The 24465-nt window shown below is 41.4% G+C and overlaps 1 protein-coding gene across 4 annotated transcripts in view; it reads left to right on the top strand.

The window, feature by feature from the left end:
* Positions 1-1451: 1451 nt before the first annotated feature.
* nolc1 (nucleolar and coiled-body phosphoprotein 1) overlaps positions 1452-24465 on the top strand; it is a 42967-nt gene continuing 19953 nt past the window's right edge. For all 4 annotated transcript variants that reach the window (XM_059946752.1, XM_059946751.1, XM_059946755.1 and 1 more), the window contains exons 1-8: positions 1452-1610; positions 7480-7535; positions 14623-14756; positions 18474-18598; positions 19813-19960; positions 20193-20305; positions 22340-22514; positions 23951-24268. In XM_059946752.1, coding sequence (XP_059802735.1) covers positions 1503-1610; positions 7480-7535; positions 14623-14756; positions 18474-18598; positions 19813-19960; positions 20193-20305; positions 22340-22514; positions 23951-24268 — 1177 coding nt within the window. In that variant the 5' untranslated portion in view covers positions 1452-1502. The remainder of the gene's footprint in view (positions 1611-7479; positions 7536-14622; positions 14757-18473; positions 18599-19812; positions 19961-20192; positions 20306-22339; positions 22515-23950; positions 24269-24465) is intronic.

Here is a 24465-nt window from a genome sequence, read left to right as displayed (position 1 = left end):
AGTACATTGGGGAAGAAATCCACCCATGGTTGTCAATCCTGAAACTGTGCAAGCGTTCAAGAGACAAGTGATTGTGCAGATGCTGGTATCTGAAACAAGCCACAAAGTGCAGGAGGATCTCAGTGGGTCAGGCAGCATCTGTAGAGGGAAAACAACAGTTGTTGTTTTGGATTGAGATTCTGCATCTAGATGCAGAAATTAAGGTCTGCATACTTCGACAATTTGGTACCACTGATCTCAGTCATTGTCAGCCACATTGTTACTCTTTTGGAGTCATAGAACAGAAGTCACAAAATCTAAAAGAATAAGAGATTTCCTTTTAAAAAAGCACAGAAATTATTTTATGGCAATCTTATGCCAACTTATTGAGCACAATTACTTCACTATATTGTACACTCCTGTTGCTGTGTCATAGTCATAGAACATTACAATACAGGTCCTTTGGCTAATCTAATCCATGCTAAACTGTTAATCTGCCTAATCCCATCAACCTGCACTCAGACCAAAGCCCTCCCATCTATGTACCTATTCAAATTTCTCTTAAATAGTGAAATCAAAGCTGATTCCACATTCTCACCACCCTCCGAGCGGAAGTTCAGTAAAACCTATTATCAGAGTACATACACATCACCACATACAACCCTGAGGTTCTTTTTTCTACAGGCGTATTTAGCAATTCTATAGAACAGGAAAAACTGTGAACAGGATCAATGGACAACAAACTGTGCAAATGCAGATATAAATAGCAATAAATAACATGAAATAACAAGATAAAAGAGTCCTTAAGTGAGTGTACTCGTCCCCTTTTGGCTGAGGAATAGTAATTGTTCCTAGTGAACCTAGTGGTGCAAGTCCTGAGACTCTTGTACCGTCTACCTGATGGCAGCAGTAAGAAGAGCATCGACTGGGTGGTGAGGAACTTTGGTAATAATGTTGCTTTTCTACAGCAATGTTTCATGTAGAAGTGCCCAATGATTGGCAGGGTTTTACCTGAGATGCATTGGGCTGAATCCACATGAAGGAAAAAGATCCCTCATGTTGCCCTCAAAACATTTGACCTTTTGCCCTTAACCCATGACTTCTAGCTCTAGTCTCACCCAAACCCAGTGGGGAAAAAAGCCTGCTTGCATTTACCCTATCTATGCCCCTCATAATTTTGTATACCTCTTCCCTCATTCTCCTATGCTCTAGGAAATGAAGTCCTAACCTATTCAACCTGTAGTTCAGATCTTCAAGTCCTGACAACATCCTTGTAAATTTTCTCTGCAATTACGATTAAACTGGTGATCGTGGTCCATGAGACCAAATTTCAGCATTTACCCATCCAGTACATTACAAACTGGGCAGAATCCAATTGCGCACGCGCAGTTGTGAGCTCGGGCAGGGTGCTGCACTCTGCGCATGCTCGACGGCGCCCGGCGGATGTTTGAACCACGTGGTAACATGACTCCCGTGAGGCGGTGCGCGCGAGCCTGCGCAGTCGGGTGGTGGAGGAAGGAACGATGGAGCCGCGAGCAGTGCCGAGTGATCTGTACCCACAGGTCTATAGCTTCTTGCGGGAGAACAAGTTCGACAAGGCAGCTAAAGCCTTCCTGAAGCAGTCCAACGTGGTAAGCTCTCTTCCTAGCCGAATCCAGGCTTTCCTGCTGTCCGCCGGTGCACGTGAGGCCGGAGAGCTCCTTCCCCTGCGTGCGCGTCTTCGGGGCCTAGGCCGACCACGTGCGCGCGCGCTGTGTGTGTGTGTGTGTGTGTGTGTGTGTCGGGGGGGGGGGGTGGAGGGAGGGGTTGGCGGTCGTCAATGTGCACGCGCGCCAGAGGTAATTAAAGGCCACGTGCACGCGCCCCAGAGCATTGGCGTTCCACGTGTAGGTGCCCCTCCCCCATTACGTGTGCGCACGTCCTCGAAGGGGTGTTTAAAGCACCCACTTCCCCCCCCCCCAAAAAAAAATGTTGGTCCTTCTAAAGTTGTTCTGTTGGGTGACTTCAACAGGGATAAATGTTGATCAGACTTAATGGGGTGGTTTTGTGGACACAGCCATTGGGTGCAAATGAAATCAGTGAATGGGCTAGGCGGGAAGCTGGGCATAGTTTAGCCTCCCAAGCCATCACTTCCGAGATTGGAGGGAGTAAGAGCAACTCGGTGGTGGTTAGTTGGTGAATTATTTGCATTACATCTCAGCTGGCTTGGAGGGATGTCTGATCTCCATCAGTTAACTTCAGATGTTTTTATTTGGATCTATTCAATCACAAGGCTCTAAATCATTGGGATCAACTCGTGGGCTGTGTGAATATCTTGACAATTTTAATGGTGTGTTCTTTGGTGCCATCTTTGTAGGACCACATTTTCCTTCTCAGGCGCATATGTCACATTTAAAAGTTCAAAGTAAATTTCTTATCAAAGTGTGTGTACGTACACGTATACTCACACTCACACACTCTCTCCTAAGATCCAACCCTACTGGATAATAGAATAATAACCATAATAAAATCAATGAAAGAACTTGGGCATTCAGCCAGTGTGCAAAAGACAAACTGCAAATACAGAGAGAAAGAAATAACCGTAAGTTTCGAGAGCATGAGATGAAAAGCCCTTGAAAGTGAGTCTGTAAGTTGTGGGAACAGTTCAATGATGAATGGGACAAGTGAAGTTATTCCTTTTGGTTCAGTTGCCTTACAGTTGATGGGTAGTAACTGATCCTGAACCTGGTAGTATGAGTCTTGAGGCTCCTATATCACCTTCCTGTTAGCAGCAGTGAGAAGAGAGCATGATCTGGGTGGTGGGGGTCCCTGATGACAGATGCTGGTTTCCTGCAACAACACTTCATGTACCTGTGCTGAAGGTTGGGGGAGCTCTACCTGTGATGGACTGGGTTGTATTCACTACTTTTTGTAGAATTTTTCATTCAAGAGCATTGGTGTTTCCATACCAGGCTGTGATACCGTTGAGGATGCTGTCCAAGTTGCATGACTCCCATCCACTCCATAATGTACTGGTTAGGCACAGGAGTACATTCAGCCAGAGACTCATTCCACTGAGATGTAACACTGAGCGTCATAGGAAGTCATTCCTACCTGTGGCCATCAAACTTTACAACTTCTCCCTCGGAGTGTCAGACACCCTGTGCCAATAGGCTGGTTCTGGACTTATTTCCACTTGGCATGATTAACTTATTTAATTATTTATGGTTTTATAGTACTATATTTCTTCACTATTCTTGGTTGGTGCAGCTGTAATGAAACCCAATTTCGCTCAGGATCAATAAAGTATGTCTGTCTGTCTGTATACTCTCCACCAACATCTATATAAGTTTGTCAAAGTTTAGTTTTGGATGTCATGGCAAATCTTCACAGACTCCGAAGGAAGTAGAGGCACTGTCCTGCTTTCATTGTAATTACACTTGCGTGCTAGGCTCATGACAGGTCCTTTGAAATAATAACACTGAGGAATTTATAATTGTTGACTTTTAAAAGACCCAGTCGATTCTCCTGATGTGTTACTTAATACTAATTCTTAACCACTGCTCAAAACAGTGTACATTAAAACTTTGTTTATTTGACAGATGTTGGTTTAAAAAAAATGCTAGTATACCCAATGTCAGCCCAGTTATACCCATAACTGTAGCACTGCTGACTTGGTAATCACATCCTTCCTGTGATATCATAGTCAAAACTGCACATCTGCATCCAAGCTAATAATTTATGTAGTTCATTTATTATCAAAGTATATAACTGAAATTCTTCAATTCTCTGGGTAACCATGAAGTGAAGAAAAAGAAAGGCAGCATGATGATCAACCCCCAAGTCCCACCTGCCTGCAAAAATAAGAACAAAAACGGAACAGGCACATCAACTCCCAAATTCCTCTTCCTGTCAAAAAACAAACAAAACAGATCAGGTACATTGACCGGCAAATCTCCCTCCCTGCCCAAGAAAAATCGAGAAGATTGTTTGATAAAACACAATTTAAAAACTGTAAGACTGAAAAATAGAGTATATAATCCAAAGTCCACATTCAAAATGCAGAAAAAACCTGTGCAACACTCTCTGAGTGCAGTAGCAGGCCCTCCTGTACTAATCAATAGATAGGCAGTTAGTGCTCGCTTCGATGCTTTAACCTTCCTCTTTGCTTAATAGTACGATAAACTTCCTATTCTGGTGTTCTCTATCCTCTGCCACTGAAGGCAAGTATCTTGTATGCCACTTTAAACATGTTTCAGCTGTTGCCTCAGGGATGCTTGGTAATGTGTAACCACAGACCTTATGTTCCTCAGAATTCCTTACTCTTCATTGTATATCTGCTGCTGGTGTTAGTCATTCCAAAATGTGCTATGACAGTATTTTTGGAATTAATTTACATGTACTCTATTGTCACCAAACAATTGATACTAGAGTGTACAATCATCACAGCGATATTTGATTCTGTGCTTTGCGCTCCCTGGAGTACAAATCGAAGTAAATATAATAAAAATTTAAATTATAAGTCATAATTAGAAAATAGAAAAGCAAGTCAGGTCCAGTTATTTGGAAGGTATGGCCCAGATCTGGGTCAGGATCCATTCAGCAGTCTTATCACAGTTGGAAAGAAGCTGTTCCCAGATCTGGCCGTATGAATCTTCAAGCTCCTGAGCCTCCCAGAAGGAAGAGGGACAAAAAGTGTGTTGGCTGGGTGGGTCGCGTCCTTGATTATCCTGGCAGCACAGTGTCTGGTGTAAAGTGAGTTCAAGGATGGACGATCGGTTTGTGTGATGTGCTGGGCTATGTTCACGATCTTCTTCAGCTTCTTCTGGTTTTGGACAGGACAACTTCCATACCAGGTTGTGATGCACACTAGAAGAATTCTTTCTACGGTGCATCTATAAAAATTAGTGAGGGTTTTAGGGGACAGGCCATATTTCCAAAGCTTTTGCAGGAAGTAAAGGCGCATACAGCATGCGCGCGCACACAGTGTGTACAACAGTAGATTTTCATCAGTTATTTCAAGAATTTGATTCACCAACTTTCCACAATGTACCATCTTTACATTTTTTACCATTCCCATATCCGTTGGCTGCACCAAGAATGTTGTATTGGCGGGTAGAAAATTCAGCTAGGTGTTTCTCAAGCATTCTGTATTATGGTGTGCTGCACAATTGTAAACAAGCAGAAGAACATGGAAAGGGTACAGAAGAGATTTACCAGGATGCTGCCTGGTTTAGAGAGTATGGATTATGATCAGATATTAAGGGAGCTAGGGCTTTACTCTTTGGAGAGAAGGAGGATGAGAGGAGACATGATAGAGGTGTACAAGATATTAAGAGGAATAGATAGAGTGGATAGCCAGCGCCTCCTCTCAGGGCACCAGTGCTCAATACAAGAGGACATGGCTTTAAGGTAAGGGGAGGGGAAGTTCAAGGGGGATATTAGAGGAAGGTTTTTTACTCGGGGTGGTTGGTGTGTGGAATAGACTGCCTGAGTCAGTGGTGGAGGCAGATACGCTAGTGAAGTTTAAGAGACTACTAGACAGGTATATGGAAGAATTTAAGGGGGGCGGGGTTTGGGAGGCAGGGTTTGAGGGTCGGCACAACATTGTGGGCTGAAGGGCCTGTAATGTGCTGTACTATTGTATGTTCTATATTAACATTGCTTGATTTCCACTGTAGGTCCCTATCCCAACTCATTAACCATTTCTTTAAAAATTTGAAAGCCATCCTTGTATTTTTAATAGCACAGTACTCAATTGGTAAACTATCCATTCTAAGCCCCTGAAAGCATTGTGGTTTAATTTTTTCCCCAATCATCAACAATTTATTTTTATCAGTTCCTGATATATTTGCACAACGCAGTTGTGATCCATTGCTTTCTTTGAACCTGATAGTGTTGCGTGTTTGTAGCAAAGGGATCCATTTGGCATGATAAATAAAAGGACTTTCATCAGCTTTGTAGATATCTGTTTTAAAAAAAAATTTTGAAGCAAGTCAAGTTTTGTTGATTTCCATGTTTCTGCACTTACAGCGTCAGTATTACCTTTCTCGCCATGTGCTTTCTTGAATTTAATGTGGTGTCTCCATTTCATTGAGACAATCAACCATCTGTTGCTTTAAAATCTTCATTATGCAGCCACTTGGGGAACTCCTCTGACTTTTAACATTGGTCCGCTGACATGTCCACCTCATCCGGTTACAATGAAAAAGCATTAAGGGCCTCTTCGACATCTGGATCCTTCACGCTTCTGTTTTTGCAATGTTCGTTGTTCTCCCTTGAGTAATGCCCTTTCTTAGTTTATCTTGCTGATGTGTCAAATGTGCAATTGTAAATTTTGGTACTCAGTCATCTCTGCCAGCTGATGATGATTGGTGTTAGGTGGTTGGCTTTTAATTTGGTCCAGTAGGGTAGTTTTTTGGATAATGTTAAATATGTTTGTGGCATCTTGGAAAGGGTTTCTTAATTTTTTTTTAAAGTCAAAATTAGAAAAATGTATCAAAAATCACTCCTCACTGCTTTCTGAATCATAATCCATGGGCCGAAATGTATATGTTACATATATATGCATATACAAACCCTGCAGTATCTCACTTTTCAATTGCATGGGCAATGCTTGGCTGATGTCTTTTGCTTATCGCTATGCTAAAGTTGGATCCCAGTTTGCCAAATTGCCCAAGATTCTCGAGTTCTCTTTTGGATTAATCTCCCATGTGGATATTTGTCAGATATCTTATTAAAGTACTACATCAACCATTTTCCTCATTGATACTGCTCTAAAACATACAGTCAAATTGGACAAAACCTGCATACTATCCCTGGGCTCTATGGTGTAGCATTTAGTGCAACAATATTACAGCTAGGAATGTTGGAATACAGTTCTGGTGCTGTCTGTAAGGAGTTTGTACATTCTCCCCATGATCACAGAAGTTTCCTATTGGGTGCTCTGTTTTCCTTCCCCAGTCCAAAGACTTGCTGGTTAGTGGGTTAATTGGTCATTGTAAATTGTCCTATAATTAGGCTAGGTGTATGTAGATAGATTGCTGGGAGGCATGACTTATTGGGCCTGTTCTCCAAATAAATAGAAATTAATGTATTTCCTGCCTTTGCAAATACTGATTAATCCAGTTGTCTTTCACAATTTTTCCCAGTAATTTTCCCTGCCACCGATGGTAGACATCGGTGACCAGGCTTATCCCTTCTTGAATAAAGGTACCATACCTGTTGTCTTCAAGTCTCTGCCAGCCATCATTTCTCTCAGATTCCTTCAAATCAATGATTGTTTCAATTTAACAAAAGCTACCTTATTAAATTAACATAGGTTTTTAGGAATATAAAGATGTATGGAATCTTCCAAAAAATGAAGTAAATTTGAATTGCCTGATTTAATAATGAAAGCTATTTATTTGGATTCCTAGAACATCACAGCACACTACAGGTTTTCAACCCTTGAAGTTGTGCCAACCTTTTAACCTACTCTAAGATCAATCTAACATTTCCCTCCTTTTTTTTGTCTTTTAGAAAATTCCGGATATAAAGTCACCTTCTCTTGTGGACATTTTTGACTTTTGGGTGAAGTAAGTTCTAAATTATGGTTTTCATTTCATCTTTGATTTGTGACTTATTCTGGGACTACAACAGAGAAACAAGCACTTGGGCCCACTGTCCACGCTGACCAACAAACTCTCATTTAGACTAACCTAAATAGCTAATCTTATTTTATCCCCTCAGTGCAATTAATGCACAGCTTCTTTTATTAAGATTACTTGGAGATGATTCAAAGAAAGTTCACAAAAATGATTCCAAAAGACCATAAGATAAAGAGGTAGAATTTAGACCATTTGGCCCATTGGATCTGCTCAGTCATCTCATCATGGCTGGTCCAATTTTCCTCTCAGCCCCAACCTCCTACCTTTTCCCTGTATCCCTTCGTGCCCTGACCAATCAAGAATATATCAATCTCTGCCTTAAATATACTTAAAGACTTGGCCTTGAAAGGAAACAGCTTCTCTACATCAACTCTATCAAGGCCTATCACCATTCAATAGATTACAATGAGGTCACCTTTCATTCTTTTGAATTCTAGTTGCTATAGGCCCAGAGCCATCAAACGCTCTTTATATGACAAACCTTTCAATCCTGGAATCATTTTTGTGAACCTCCTTTGAACCCTCTCCAATTTCAGCACATTATTTCTAGGATAAGAGGCTCAAACCTACTCACAATACTCCCAAGTGAGGACTCAGCAGTGTTTTGTAAATTTTCAACACATCCTTGCTTTTATATCCTAGTCCTCTTGAAATGAATGCTAACATTACATTTGCCATCCTCAGCACAGACATAACCTGCAAATTAACCTTCAGGGAATCCAGTAGAATGACTCCAAAGTCCCTGTGCAACTCAGTTTTTTTGCATTTTCTCTCCATTTAGAAAATAGTCAACCCTTTCATTTTTTTGACCAAAGTGCGTGACGAGACACTTCCCAACACTGTAGTCCATCTGCCATTTCCTTGCCCATTCTCCCAATCTGTCTTAAGTCCTCCTGTAGCCTCTCTACTTCCTCAAGACTACCTACCCCTCCACCTATCTTCATATTGTCTGCAGGCTTTGCAACAAAGCCATCAGTTAAATTATCCAAATCATTGACATAATGTAAAAAGAATCAATTCTGGCACAAGCCTCTGTGGAACACCACTAGTCACTGACAGACAGCCAGAAAAGGCTCCCTTCATTCCCACTTTTTGCTTCCTGCCAATGATCCACTGCTTTATTCATACTAGAATCTTCCATGTAATACCATGGACTTGTAGTTTGTTAAGTAGCCTCAAGTGTGGCACCTTGTCAAAGGCTTCTGAAAATCCAAGTACACAATATCAACAGATTCTCCAGATTTAACAGGCAATATTTTCCCTTGAGGAAACCATGCTGACTATGGCTTAGTTTACAATGTGCCTCCAAGTACCTTGAGACCTCATTGACTTCCTTCAACATCTTCCTAACTACTGAGGTAAGACTGTTTGGCTCTCCCCCTCCTTGAAGAGTGGAGTGATATTTCCAATTTTCCAGTCTTCCAGAATCTAGTGATTCTTGAAAGATCATTACTAATGTCTCCACAATCTCTTCAGCCACCTCTTTCAAAATTTTGGGGTGAACACCATCTTGTCCAGGTGACTTATCTAACTTCAGACCTTTCAGTTTCCCAAGAACCTTCTGTCTAGTTATGGTATCGTCACACACTTCATGCTCCCTGACATCTGGAACTTCCACCATACTTCCACAAGCAAAATACTTATCCAGTTCATCCCCCAATTTCGTTGTCTCCTATTACTACTTCTCCAGCATTATTTTTCAGTGTTCAATATCCACTCTCGCCTATCTTTTGCACTTTATATATCCTCTTTAATATTATTGGCTAGCTTACTTTCGAATTCCATCTTCACCTTAATAATGTTTTTAGTTGCCTTCTGTTGATTTTTTTTTAAAGCTTTGCAATCCTCTAACTTCCCACTAAATTTTGCTGTATTATATGCCCTCTCTTTGGGTTTTATGTTGGCTTTGACTACTCTTGTTAGCCATGGTTGTGTCATCTAAAAGTATCCTTTTAGAATACTTCGTCCTCTTCAGTTTCTGTATATCCTGTGCCTTCCAAATTGCTTCCAGAAATTCCAGGCATTGCTACTTTGCCATCATCCCTGCCAGTGTTCTTTTCTTATCAATTCTGGCCAGCTCCTTTCTCATGCCTCTAATTCCCTTTACTCCACTGCAATACTGATACATCTGACTTTAGCTTCTCCTTCTTAAATTTCAAGGTGAATTCAATCATATTATGATCACTTCCGCAGAGGGTTTCTTTTACGTTAAGCTTGCTAATCGGTTCTGGTTCATTGCACAACACCCAATGCAGAATACCTAATTCTCTAGAGGGCTTAATGATGAGCTGCTCTACGAAGCCCACTCGTAGGCACTCTAGAAATTCTCCCTCCTATAATCTAGCACCAACCAGAGCTCATGGCATTGGGGGCAGGGTTTCAACATGGATAGAAAACTGGTTGGCAGATAGAAAGCAAAGGGTAGCAGTGAATGGGTGTTTCTCAGACTGGCTGGAGGTGACTAGTGGGGTACCACAGGGCTCTGTATTGGGACCACAGCTCTTTACGATTTATGTCAATGATTTAGATGAGGGCATTGAAAACTATATCAGCAAGTTTGCTGACGATACTAAACTGGGTGGCAGTGTGACATGCGAAGAGGATGTTAGGAGAATACAGGGAGACTTGGATAGGCTGAGTGAGTGGGCAGATACTTGGCAGATGTCATTCAATGTGAATAAATGTGAAGTTATCCACTTTGGAAGCAGGAACAAGAGGGCAGAGTATTGTCTGAACGGTGTCGAGTTAGGTAAGGGAGAAATGCAAAGAGACCGAGGAGTCCTAGTTCACCAGTCAATGAAGGTGAATGAGTAAGTGCAACAGGCGGTGAAGAGGGCAAATGGAATGTTGGCCTTTGTTACAAGGGGAATTGAATACAAGAGCAAGGATGTTCTTTTGCATTTGTACAGGGCCCTGGTGAGACCACACCTGGAATATTGTGTACAGTTTTGGTCTCCAGGTTTAAGGAAGGACATTCTGGCAATTGAGGAAGTGCAGCGTAGATTCACTAGGTTGATTCCTGGGATGGCAGGGCTGTCTTACGCAGAGAGATTGGAGAGATTGGGCTTGTACACGCTGGAATTGAGGAGATTGAGAGGGGATCTGATTGAAATGTTTAAGATAATTAAAGGATTTGATAGGATTGAGGCAGGAAATATGTTCCAGATGTTGGGAGAGTCCAGTACCAGAGGGCATGGATTGAGAATAAGAGGTCAGTTATTTAAAACAGAGTTGAGGAAGAGCTTCTTCTCCCAGAGAGTTGTGGAGGTGTGGAATGCACTGCCTCGGAAGACGGTGGAGGCCAATTCTCTGGATGCTTTCAAGAAGGAGCTGGATAGATATCTGATGGATAGGGGAATCAAGGGATATGGGGACAAGGCAGGGACTGGGTATTGATAGTGAATGATCAGCCATGATCTCAGAATGGCGGTGCAGACTGGAGGGGCCGAATGGTCTACTTCTGCACCTATTGTCTATTGTCTATTACTTCCCCTCTAGGTGCAAATTGTCCCTTCTGTCCAGGTCTCATCTTCCCTGAAAAAGAGCCCAATGATCCAAAAATCTAATGCTCTCCTTCCTACACCAACTCCTTAGCCAAGTATTAAACTGTATAATCTTCCTACTTCTGGCCTCACTAGCACGTGGCACAGGTAACGTTCCTGAGATCACAACTCTGAAGGCCCTGCTTTTTAACTTGGCACCTAACTCCTTGAATTGCCGATACAGAACTCCGTCACTCATCCTATCCTTGTCATTGGTACCTATATGGATCATGACTTCTGGCTGTTCACCCTCTTACTTAAGAATGCTGGTGTCTCAATACAGGGTAACCTGGACCCTGGGACTCAGGACACAACGTGCCATCTAGGAATCTTGTTCTTGTTTCCCCTTCCTGGCTGTCACCCAGTTTCCTGTGTCCTGCAGTTTGAGATTATGGGATTGAATGGCTTGTCATAATCAAGAGCACTTGTTGGCTCTGGGCCTGTATTCACTAGAATTCAGAAGAATGAGGGGTGACCTCATTAAAACCTATTGAATGGTGAAAGGCATTGTAGTTGAAAGTGGTGAAAGTTGATGTAGAGAGGATATTTCCTTTGGTGGGAGTTTCTTAAGACCAGAGGCGACAGCCTCAAAATAGAGGGGCGTCCTTTTAGAATGGAAATGAGGGATTTCTTTCGCCAGAGAATGGTGAATCTGTGCAATTTTTTGCCATAGGCAGCTGTGGAGGCCAAGTCTTTAAGTATATATATGGCAGAGATTGATATATTCCTGATTGGTCATGGTATGAAGGGATACAGGGAGAAGGCAGGAGGTTGGGGCTGAGAGGAGAATTGGATCAGCCATAATGAAATGATGGAGCAGACTCAATGAGCCAAAAGGCCAAATTCTGCTCCTACATTTTGTAGTCTAAAATACAGTGTGGCCAGTTAATCTCTCAGCATTCACAAAATTGTGATGGAGGAGGAAGCCTTTGGGCCTGAGGGAAACCCATGTGGCCCTGGGGAGAAGTGACAGTTCAACACTGTCTCAGAGCTCTCTATCATCCTTGATAGTTGTCCCTGTTTAACATAGAAAAATGTGAAGGAATTTCTCTGTTGGTTAGCTACTGACCAAATGTTCCATCCGCTTACTGCTCTCTTTGTCATGGGTGCCATTGTGCTATTCTGACAGGTCTTTCCTGATGGTACTTTGGTACTGATGGTAATTTGGTAAGGCCAAATTTGGAATATTGTGTACAGTTCTGGTCAGCGAATTATAGGAAAGATATCAATAAATTAGAGAGAGTGCAGAGACTATTTACTAGGATGTTACCTGGGTTTCAGCACTTAATTTACAGAGAAAGGTTGAACAAGTTAGGTCTCTACTTATTGGAGCGTAGAAGGTTGAGGGGGGATTTGATCGAGGTATTTAAAATTTTGAGAGAGATAGATAGAGTTGACGTGAATAGGCTGTTTCCATTGAGAGTAGGGGAGATTCAAACGAGAGGACATGATTTGAGAGTTAGGGGGCAAAAGTTTAAGGGAAACACGAGGGGGTATTTATTTCTTTACTCAGAGAGTGATAGCTGTGTGGAATGAGCTTCCTGTAGAAGTAGTAGAGGCCAGTTCAGTTGTGTCATTTAAGGTTAAATTGGATAGTTATATGGACAGGAAAGGAGTGGAGGGTTATGGGCTGAGTACGGGTAGGTGGGACTAGGTGAGATTAAGAGTTCGGCATGGACTAGGAGGGCTGAGATGGCCGGTTTCCGTGCTGTGATTGTTATATGGTTACTTTGCAGACTTTTGTTGTTTGAAAGAATTTTTTTTCTTTACTTACTAAACTTATGTGAAATGAGTATGGTTTATGATTTAGTAATAAATGAACCACTCATGAACTTGGGCAGTTATGATTCTGAATGTTCTAGAGGTAACAATATGGATTTGTAAACTGACTGCAACGTACAGTCAATCCTCCTTATCCGCGGGAACCAACCGCGGATCAGGAAAACCCGGAAGTTCTTCCTCCAGCACTTGTTTAAGCATGTACAGGCATTTTTCTTGTCATTATTCCCTAAACAATACAGTAGGACAACTATTTGCATAGCATTTACATTGTATTAGGTATTATAAGTAATCTAGAGATGATTTAAAGTATACCATGGATCAGGAATTGGGAAAAAAAACACGGAAGTTCTCAAGTTGGAACAGGTACGTCCAGTATTACTTAGCGTCAGTTAGTCAAACATTTGTCTTAGTATATATTTTACCTTTCTATGCATATAAAACACTTAAGAAAGGTATGTATTTCAATAATTAAACCACTGCGTTGCTTAGTAATAATTGTAGCTTTCATCGGGGCAGGGCCTTCACATGCTCCGTCATTCTCACCTTATTCTTTTTAAATCGTTCTGATCATTGACCGACTGTAGCCTAACGCTTTTCCAATGACTGAGGGCGTTTCACCTCTTTCTGATCGTTTTGTTATTTCCACTTTATTTTCAATTGTGATCATTTTCCGTCAACGGAACAGAAAGCAGCTGCTGGCAGTAGGTCCTGAGCTATGCCGGGTTCTAAAATCCTGTCATTGCACTGAGACAGGTTAAGTGAGAGATTTGAGCATCTGTGTTTTTTGGTACCCATGGGGGGTGGGTGGGGGGGGGGTTTGGAACCAGTCCACTGTGGATAAGGAGGGCCAAATATATAAAGGAAAATAAATAAGGAGGTGTTAAGTGTTGGAAATAAAGGTTGAGATGCTCAACAGATCAAGTGGCATACAAGGGGGGGAAATGCAGTTAAAGGTTCAGTTTGACCTATCAGATGTGTTGAATTAGGAAGAAAGTGAATGATGAAGGGTCTTGGCCTGAAACATCAACTGTTTATTCCTTTCCATAGATGCTGCCTGACCTACTGTCTTCCTCCAGCACCTTGTGTGTTACTTTGAGATTCCAATATCTCTAGAATCTCACGTGTTTCTAGAATCTAGAATCTCAAGAAAATGAATGTGCTTTTATGTTTCAACGCATTACCTGAAAAAATTCATTAGAATATGTGCATTACAATTGAAATAAACATTATACCTTTCAAAGTGAAGGTTCTGGTAGAAACATCTTCCACTGTGCCTTGTGCGTTGAGCATTCAATTTGACTGCTTAGTTTAAAGAGTCCCTAATTTCCTGATGTATCATTTATTGAAGTTTAATTAGCAATGTAAAGGCATTTGGCATCAGGCTTGTCTTTGGAATCCAGTTCTAACTCACTTGAACTATATGTTGCGATCCTTCTCACAAATCAGCTATGTTGCTGTGGTTGTGGAGTTTCAGAGAGACAGTTTAGTTATAGGTGATGTATTTCCTTCCCTAAATGGAGCTGATCAACATTTTGGGGTTCTGTAACATTTTGGTACTGGCTGTTTTATAACATGAGTTTTCATAATCCTCGAGCAACTGTTGGAAATTTTGTACCCTTCACGCTGAAATTGTATCAGTGGAAATGTTCTGTAAGTGCGTTATTGATTGTTTTATTAAAACTTTTCTACAGATCCTCGGGGAAAGCGAAGAAAAGGCAGGCTGTACCTAACGGTCCTCCTGCAAAAAAGGCCAAGAAAGATGTATCTTCTAGTAGTTCAGACAGCTCGGACAGTTCTGAGGAAGAACCTACTCCAAAGAAGCTAGGTATTTCAAAGCATGGCAAACTTTATTTAAAAAAAACACTTATAGATATCCACATGGTTTCAGCAGGCACTGCTTGGTAATCATTTTTCAGAATACACAGTTGATACACGATAAAGAGGAATGAATTCATCCAGACTGATACTTGACTCTGGTGCACAGTGGAATATTATTAAGGGTTAGTGGTAACAGAATCTACAATTCAGCTGCTGGGTCATTTGTTCTGTGGGAAAATAGCCATGATTTCAATATCTGGGTCATATTTATTATGAACTTGTATTATATAAATGTTGTTTTGCAGTGGCAGTATTGTGTAGACAGAAAAAAATATAAATTACAAAAATAAATAGTGCTGAGAAAGAACAAAGGAGCACTCATGTTCATGGACTGTTCTTCAAAAATCTGATGGCAGGAGGGAGAAAGCGTTTCTGAAACACTGAGTGCCAGTCTTTGAGCTCCTGAAGCAGCACCTCAATGAGAGTAACAAGAGGACATGTCTTGGATGGTGAGGGTCCTCAATAATGTGTGCTGCCTTTCTGAAGCACTACCTGATGATTTTTTCAGTAGTGGGGAGTTGGCTGAGTCTACTGCCCTCTACAGCCTCTTGTGCATTGATGCCTCTGAGATAGGGGTCAGAAATCCCTGAATTTTAGATTTTGTTAATGAGATAATTATGTTGAACAGGTTCCATTCAATAGTGTGTCTAATAGCATCAATACAAAAAGGTAACGGGTAAGGTATCTGACTGCAGCTGGCACCAGTAGAGCATAGCAGCTGGCATGGTAATGTTGTGTATAGCATTATACTTCACAGCCCCAGCTGTGAGTTTGAAGTTCAATTCCCACCATCATCTGCAATAGGTTTGTACATTCTACCCATGACTGCATGAGTTTCCTCTGGTTGCTCCAGTTTCTTCACACATTCTAAACATGTACAGGTTAAGTTTATTTAGTTATGGGCATGCTACTTTGGCACAAGAGCCGTGGCAACACTTGCGTGCTGCCCCCGGCACATTCTCAACTAAAACAGCACATTTTACTGTATGTTTCAAAGTACATACAGTGTTGGATCTCCTGTTAGGGATTGCGATAGGTCAGCTGACAGATGTATGTGTTGGGGAGCACTTCGGGTCCAGTGATCACATTAGCATTAGCTTCAATATAATTATGGAGGAGGACAGGACTGGACCTAGAGTTGAGATTTTTGATTAGAGAAAGGCTAACTTTGAGGAGATGCGAAGGGATTTAGAGAGTGTGGATTGGGTCAAGTTGTTTTATGGGAAGGATGTAATAGAGAAATGGAGGTCATTTAAGGGTGAAATTATGAGGGTACAGAATCTTTATGTTCCTGTTAGGTTGAAAGGAAAGGTTAAAGGTTTGAAAGCACCATGGTTTTCAAGGGATATTAGAAATTTGGTTCGGAAAAAGAGGGATGTCTACAATAGATATAGGCAGCATGGAGTAAAGGAATTGCTCGAGGAATATAAAGAATGTAAAAGAAATCTTAAGAAAGAGATTAGAAAAGCTAAAAGAAGATACGAGGTTGGATTGGCAAATAAGGTGAAAGTAAATCCGAAAGGTTTCTACAGTTATATTAAAAGCAAGAGGATAGTGAGGGATAAAATTGGCCCCTTAGAGAATCAGAGTGGTCAGCTATGTGTGGAGCCGAGGGAGATGGGAGAGATTTTGAACGATTTCTTCTCTTCGGTATTCACTGAGGAGAAGGATATTGAATTGTGTAAGATGTGGGAAACAAGTAAGGAAGTTATGGAACCTATGACAATTAAAGAGGTGGAAGTACTGTGGCGCTTTTAAGAAATTTAAAAGTGGATAAATCTCCGGGTCCTGACAGGATATTCCCCAGGACCTTGAGGGAAGTTTGTGTAGAAATAGCAGGAGCTCTGACGGAGATCTTTAAGATGTCATTAGAAACGGGGATTGTGCCAGAGGATTGGCGTATTGCTCATGTGGTTCCATTGTTTAAAAAGAGTTCTAGAAGTAAGCCTAGCAATTATAGACCTGTCAGTTTGACATCAGTGGTGGGTAAATTAATGGAAAGTATTCTTAGAGATAGTATTAATAATTATCTGGATAGACAGGATCTGATTAGGAGTAGCCAGCATGGATTTGTGCGTGGAAGGTCATGTTTGACAAACCTTATTGAATTTTTTGAAGAAGTTACGAGGAATGTTGATGAGGGTAAGGCAGTGGATGTAGTCTATATGGACTTCAGCAAAGCCTTTGACAAAGTTCCACATGGAAGGTTAGTTAAGAAGGTTCAGTCGTTAGGTATTAATGCTGGAGTAATAAAATGGATTCAACAGTGGCTAGATGGGAGATGCCAGAGAGTAGTGATGGATAATTGTTTATCGGGATGGAGGCCGGTGACTAGCGGGGTGCCTCAGGGATCTGTTTTGGGCCCAATGTTGTTTGTAATATACATAAATGATCTGGATGATGGGGTGGTAAATTGGATTAGTAAGTATGCCGATGATACTAAGGTAGGAGGTGTTGTGGATAATGAGGTGGGTTTTCAAAGCTTGCAGGGAGATTTATGCCGGTTAGAAGAATGGGCTGAACGTTAGCAGATGGAGTTTAATGCTGAGAAGTGTGAGGTTCTACATTTTGGAAGGAATAATCCAAATAGAACATACAGGGTAAATGGTAGGGCATTGAGGAATGCAGAGGAACAGAGAGATCTAGGAAAAACATTACATAGTTCCCTGAAGGTGGAGTCTCATGTAGATAGGGTGGTGAAGAAGGCTTTTGGAATGCTGGCCTTTATAAATCAAAGCATTGAGTACAGAAGTTGGGATGTAATGTTAAAATTATACAAGGCATTGGTAAGGCCAAATTTGGAATATTGTGTACAGTTCTGGTCAGCGAATTATAGGAAAGATATCAATAAATTAGAGAGAGTGCAGAGATGATTTACTAGGATGTTACCTGGGTTTCAGCACTTAAGTTACAGAGAAAGGTTGAACAAGTTAGGTCTCTACTCATTGGAGCGTAGAAGGTTGAGGGGGGATTTGATCGAGGTATTTAAAATTTTGAGAGGGATAGATAGAGTTGACGTGAATAGGCTGTTTCCATTGAGAGTAGGGGAGATTCAAACGAGAGGACATGATTTGAGAGGGGGCAAAAGTTTAAGGGAAACACGAGGGGGTATTTCTTTACTCAGAGTGATAGCTGTGTGGAATGAGCTTCCTGTAGAAGTAGTAGAGGCCAGTTCAGTTGTGTCATTTAAGGTAAAATTGGATAGGTATATGGACAGGAAAGGTTATGGGCTGAGTGCGGGTAGGTGGGACTAGGTGAGATTAAGAGTTCGGCACGGACTAGGAGGGCCAAGATGGCCTGTTTCCGTGCTGTGATTGTTATATGGTTATATGTTACATGTGACAATTAAAGCTAATCTTTCATCTTAAAATTGTTGCAAATTGAACAATTTTTAATCACGGGGTTCTGCAGATGTGTGAAATCCAGAGTAGTGCACACAAAATGCTGAGGAACTCAGGTTAGGCAGCTTCTGTGCAGAGGAATAAACTATTAACATATTGAGCTGAAATGTTGACTGTTTATTCCTTTCTGTAGATTCTGCCTGACCTGCTGAGTTCCTTTAGCACTCTGCAAGGAAAATTTTTTGGTGGATACATAAATATGATGCCATAAATCTGTGGTGAAAAATCACTAGCTTAACACTGCTGTTGTGTTATTTATGTAGTGAGCAAACCACCAACCTCTGCCGTAAGTAAACCTGCTGCCAAAAATGTTGTGACAAAGAAGGAAAGCAGCAGCAGTGAAGATTCAAGTTCTTCAGATTCGGAGGAAGAAATGAAGCCAGCACAGGTGAGGACTCAAAACAGTCTCCTTATGTGATGGTCCTGCCTCAGAGTTGGCAATGTTTGATTGCTGGTTCTAAATAAGATCAGTGCTACAATGGGATATGACTTGTCACGGAATTGTCTGAAATTATGTGCTGGAGTAAGAGATTGGAATCACAAGAATCAATGTGTTTCTTTATCACAATAAGCTGGGTGTTTGGTATAATACGAGTGTGTAAGTGCTGTTGAGTTATTAATTTAGTAATTGTTATAAGATGCTTTGCCAAGGTCATAACGAAATGGAGAATGGCAAGCAGTGACATAGGGGTCCCTGGTTCCAGTCCTGTCCTCATCTGATGTCTCCAATTTAGTCAGCGTGGGTCAGTGCAACCACACGAAGTGGAGGAAGAGCATTGGGAATGGTTTTGAAAAGCTCTTGTTAACATCCTCAGAATAGAGGAACGTCAGAAATGAGGAGGAATATCTTTCACCAGATTGTGGTGAATCTGTAGAATTCATTGAGCAGATGGCTGTGGATTGGATGTATGTCTAAAATGGAGGGTAATTTCAGACACAAAGATAACTTGGAGCTGTACCACAGAGGCAGAATGAGGACCCTGAACCAAACCAGGGGCACAGTAGAAAAGATGGAGGGCCTTCATTGCTGCAATAAATGCTCGTGGTGTAACGGACAGTAAATAACAGTGGAGGTTGATAGGTTCTTGGTTAGTAAGGACATCAGAGGTTATAGGAAAAGGCAGAAGAATGGGGTTAAGAGAGAAAATAAAGTAGCCGTGATCTAATGGTGGAGAAAATTTGATGGGCCAAACTCATATCTTTAACTGAAGAAGTGTATCATCTTATAAATTGCGGATCCATTCATCCTGTTGGGCACATCCTGTCCCATTTATGGGAAGAGTGTATCAGTATCCACAAAAGCAAATTGGAATCAAGTCACCCTGGATCTCGAGGGGTTGCTTAAGAAACCTCTGGTTAACACTGATGATAATTATTTTTCCATTGATATATATTGTGGCAATTGCAAGATTGTATTTCGTGTTTCTTGGTCTGGGACAACTTGACATTTTCCTTTCAGCAAAACTTTTTTTTAAAAAAAAACATTGTTTTGCATGTTTTCTTTTCTAGGTCTGTTAGAATTATTTAGAGAGTTTATTAAGTTGGTTCCTTTCAAAGATTTGTTTTAACCTTTTTTTCTTTTGCATTCTTGTGCTTTATCAGAAGGCTGTCACTGTTAAAAGTGCGACCCCTGCAAATAAAGCAGCTCCAGCCAGCAAACCTGCTGCCAGGAAGAAAGATGTAAGCTCTAGTAGTGAAGATTCGGACAGCTCAGAGGATGAGAAACCTGCAAAAGCTTCTGTGAAACCAGGTAAAGCCAAACTCTGGTAACCATAACCATTACTGAGCTAGCTGCCTATGGCTGGCAGAGGAGTTAGGCAGTTAAATAAAGTCATTTAAACTAAGTCTGCCCACAATCCCTGGATTCATGTTTATCTTGTGTATATCCAGCACTGTAGACCTTAAGAAATCTTAGTAATGTAAGCGGAATTGTTACCTCTTAAGTTGTAATGTCTTCCTACTGAGCTCTATTTTGTTTTCAGGGATCCCTCCAAAAGCTGACACTAAAGCAGCCGATGACAGTAGTGAAGATGATTCCAGTGATGACTCAAGTGACTCTGACTCAGCTGCAAATAAACCACCAGTATCTGCACAAGTAAATATTTTAATTTTCTCTGATCTGTGGCATTGATAAACATTCATTCTTAGTGTAAGGCTTTTAACAAGCCTGCCTTGTGATGTTTCTGAGAGTCCACAGTGCAACCAGGCAGTCAAGTATCTTGCTTGCATCTGTTCCACTCTCTCTATATGCCTGTCATGTCTGGTCTACTTAAGGTCATCTTGTACTAGGATAGTTCATGTTCTTCCAGTGACTGGGTTTCCTCCAGGTGATCTGGTGTCCTCCCACATTCCAAAGATGAGCAAAGATAAGTGTGTTGTGTCTAACCAATCTTATAGTTTTTTCGAGGATATTGCTAGGAAAGTTGATGAAGCCAAGACAGTGATTGTTGCCTATGCATACTTTAGCAAGGCCTTTGACAATGTCTGGCATAGGAGTTTGGTCAGGAAAGTTCAGTGTATTAGCATTCAAGATGAGGTAGTAAATTGGATTAGACATTGGCTTCACTGGAGAACCCAGAGAGTGGTAGTATATGGTTGCCTGTCTGACTGGAGGCCTGTGACTAGTGGAGTGCCACAGGGATCAGTTATTTGTCGTCAATATCAATGATCTGCATGATAATGTGATAAACTGGATCAGCAAATTTGCAGCTGACTCTAAGATTTGGGGTATTGTGGACAGTGAGGAAGACTATCATGGCTTGTGGGATCTGTACCAGCTGGAAAAATGAACTGAAAAATAGCAGATGGAATTTAATGTGGACATGTTTAAGGTGCTGCACTTTGGAAGGACCAACCAGGGTAGGTCTTACACAGTGAATGGTAGGGCGCTGAGGATTCCAGTAGAACAGAGGGATCTGGGAGTACAAATCCATAATTCCTAGAAAGTGGAGTCACGGGTAGATAGAGTTGTAAAGAAAGCATTTGGCACATTGGCCTTCTTAAAACAATTTATTTAGTAGAGGAGTTAGGACGTTTTGTTGAAATCATGTAAGACGCTGGTGAGGCCTAATTTGGAATATTGAATGTAGTTTTGGTCACCTACCTGCAGGAAAAAAGTACGTAAGATTGAAAGAGTGCAGAGAAAGTATACAAGGATGCTGCTGGGACTTAGGGACTAGAGTTATAGGGAAGGTTGAATTGATCAGGACTTTATTCCTTGAAGTTAAAAATTTGAGGGATATGGATAGGGTAAGTACAAGCAGACTTGCCACTAAGGTTGGGTGAAACTGCAAATGGATCTCATGAGTTAAGGGTGAACGGTGAAATACTTCGGGGGAATGGTGGGGGTGGGGGTCTCTTCACTCAGAGGGTGATGAGAGTGTGGAACAAGCTGCCAGTGCAAATGGGTGTGGGGTTCAGTTTTAACATTTAAGAGAAATTTGGGTAGGTACATGTATGGAATGCTGTAGTCTGTGTGGAGGTGGATGGGGCTAGGCAGGTTAGTGGTTCGTCAAAGACAAGATAGGCTGAAGATCCTGTTTCGGCACATCATGTTCTATGACTATGATCCTTCTGCATTGGCAGTCATTTCATTCACATCCATTCTTAGCAGAATACCTCAATTCTAGACATTCTCTTCTGTCACTGAGGAAAACAGAACCTGCTTCTGTATATCAGTCATGCTTTTTCATAACAAAAGAATTCTCTGCTTTTATTTTGGTTAGATTATATTTTACATCCTTTCTCTGGTCCTAACAGTAATCCATCTGAGCCCAAGCAAGTGATCTGCAAGGCTTGTATAAAGGCACTTTTGTTCAGGGGCTCCAAGCAAGAGGTGAGGGAGGTTAATATTCTAAAATCACTCTCTGTGGACATAGTGTACATGGTGCTGACAATCAAATCATAAGTAAATATTTAGCCCTGAGATGTGTAGAGCTTGAAGTTAATAGCACTCCTATGATTTGTTCTTATTTATTCTTGTTGACAATGTTTGCAAAGATCTTTCTGTTTACTGTTAATTATTTGGGTGGATTTACAGTGCTATAAGAATACTGGTGTGATGTGAAAATCTTCTGGTTACAGGCATTTGTTCTTTTTCATGTGTTGATAAACTATCTCATATTAACAGAAAATCGTGCAAAAGAAAGCTCAGCCAACCAAGTCTCCTGTTGGAAAGGCACCAAATCCAAAATCCGCAATCCCAGCTAAACCAGTGACAGCCACAACAAAAGAAAGTTCAAGCAGTGAAGAGTCCGACAGTTCAGATGATGAGCCACCTACTGCAAAAACTAAAGCACAACAAGGTGAAGAAAATGGTTCAGTATAATCACATCTATACCCAGAGCACAGTTTGTTTATACAGCAGATAACATTAGGTATATGGAGAATGACGTAATCTAGTTAGCAGAAAGTCCGTAATCAGTGATAAATCTCAAGCTTTATGATGAAGTAACCTGTACATGAATTGAAAAGAAATCTTAGAACAGTACAGCACAGGAGCAACCAGTGTAGAGTCAGGCTAACTAATTCCTTCTGCCAACACAATGTATGCTTTATCACCTGCACATTCATGTGCATGTGTAGAGCATCAGCACCACAGTATTGTTTGCCTCCAACACCCCAGGCAGCACATTCTATTCACTCTATATAAAAAACAATTTGCCCGCACATCTTGAATTTGCCCGCTCCCACCTTGTTTATTGTATGACTCCACGATGGACTTTCCTAAGCCCAGCTGTGAAAAGAGGAGGGTTAGATTATGGGGCTAGCAGTACCATCCTGTTCCCAGTGTTACAGAAATGCCAGCAGAAGCATGGGAGGCAGAAGGATCTTCAATGATGGTCTACACCTAGGGGCAACTTGAAAGACGAGCCCAAGGACAGAGGACTCTGGTGAGTCATCCCCAATAGGGATGATAAGGAGAAGACTACTATATGATTTCAGTATAAGCCATTTAAGCCCTGGGAAAAAGATAAGTGCAACACTTGACATTAGGCTGGGTTAATCTCCAGTTGTTATTTATTTGTCCATATCTACAACTGATCTATAATCCTGCACTGTATCCTTAGGCAATCTTCTAAGCTATCTTTGAATCGTTTGCATATTTACCCACCCATCTACATTTCATTCAGGTCATATAAAGTATTTCACAAATAACAGAAGTCCTGATACAAGTCTCTGCAAATCACAAGTCACGGACCTCCAGGCAGAATAGGTTCCATTGACGACTATCCTGTGACACGCATGGGCAAGCCGTATCTGAATACGAATGCCCAATTCACCCTGGATTTCATACACCTTAATCTCTGGGTGATCCTCCCAATAGGGACCTTGTCAGGTTCTTCTATAGCCCATATGGGGGCATAGACTGCAGATAGCAGTTCACCAAAGTCCTTTGTCCTGGGCCTATAGAAGGTTGATCAGTCCTGTGGCTTCAGTTTTCATCACATCACTTCATACACCTTTAAGGTGAATATTCTTCCTCTCCCAGGAGTGAGGTCTATGGAACTCTGTTGATGTTTCTGTAGCTCTGGGTTTTTACAAGATGGGGTTGCTAGCTCCATGCCTAGGTCACCTCCTTTCACAGCCGAGCTTGGGACCATCCATGGTGTAGCTGCCTGGTCAAGTGCCCTTCTAAAATCCTTGTGGACAATGTTTACAGCTGTACCAATGTTGGAGGGAATAAAAGTTGTCTAAAAGCAATATTGTAAGGTTTTGATATTGGTCTTTACCCCGTTAGGTTCCTACAATGCAGTACCACCTCCCAAGAATCAGAATGTGAAGGTAGGTGCAGCAAAGAAGGTATTGGGAAAGGATGTGGCCAAAAAGAAACCAACAACAGAGGCAACCAAGAAAGTGGCAGCTAAGGGGATTGCCAAAAAGGCGCCAACTAAGGATGCGTCCAAGAAGACACTGGCTAAGGATACAGCCAAAAAGATACCAGCAAAAGAGGTGACCAAGAAGACACCATCTGCAGGTGTGACCAAAATGGAAATCAGTGAATCATCAGATGACAGCTCAGACAGCAGTGATGAAGAGACACCCATGAAACCTGCCAGTAAGTATCAGGCTAGATTGGTAAATAGTGTAGATTATAAACTCTTATTTGTAATGCTATCGTTTCAACTTTCCCCTGATTTTTTTCTTTGAGATTGTTGTCCACCTTGTTAGTGGTCCTCTGTGAAATCTTTATCTCTTAAAACAATCTCACACCAATTTCTCTTTTGTTAATGTTCCACCAAAATCTGTTAAGTA

This window comes from Hypanus sabinus, chromosome 21 (assembly GCF_030144855.1).
Source record: "Hypanus sabinus isolate sHypSab1 chromosome 21, sHypSab1.hap1, whole genome shotgun sequence".
Classification (NCBI taxonomy): Eukaryota; Metazoa; Chordata; class Chondrichthyes; order Myliobatiformes; family Dasyatidae; genus Hypanus; species Hypanus sabinus.
This window is presented reverse-complemented; position numbering and strand designations above follow the sequence as displayed.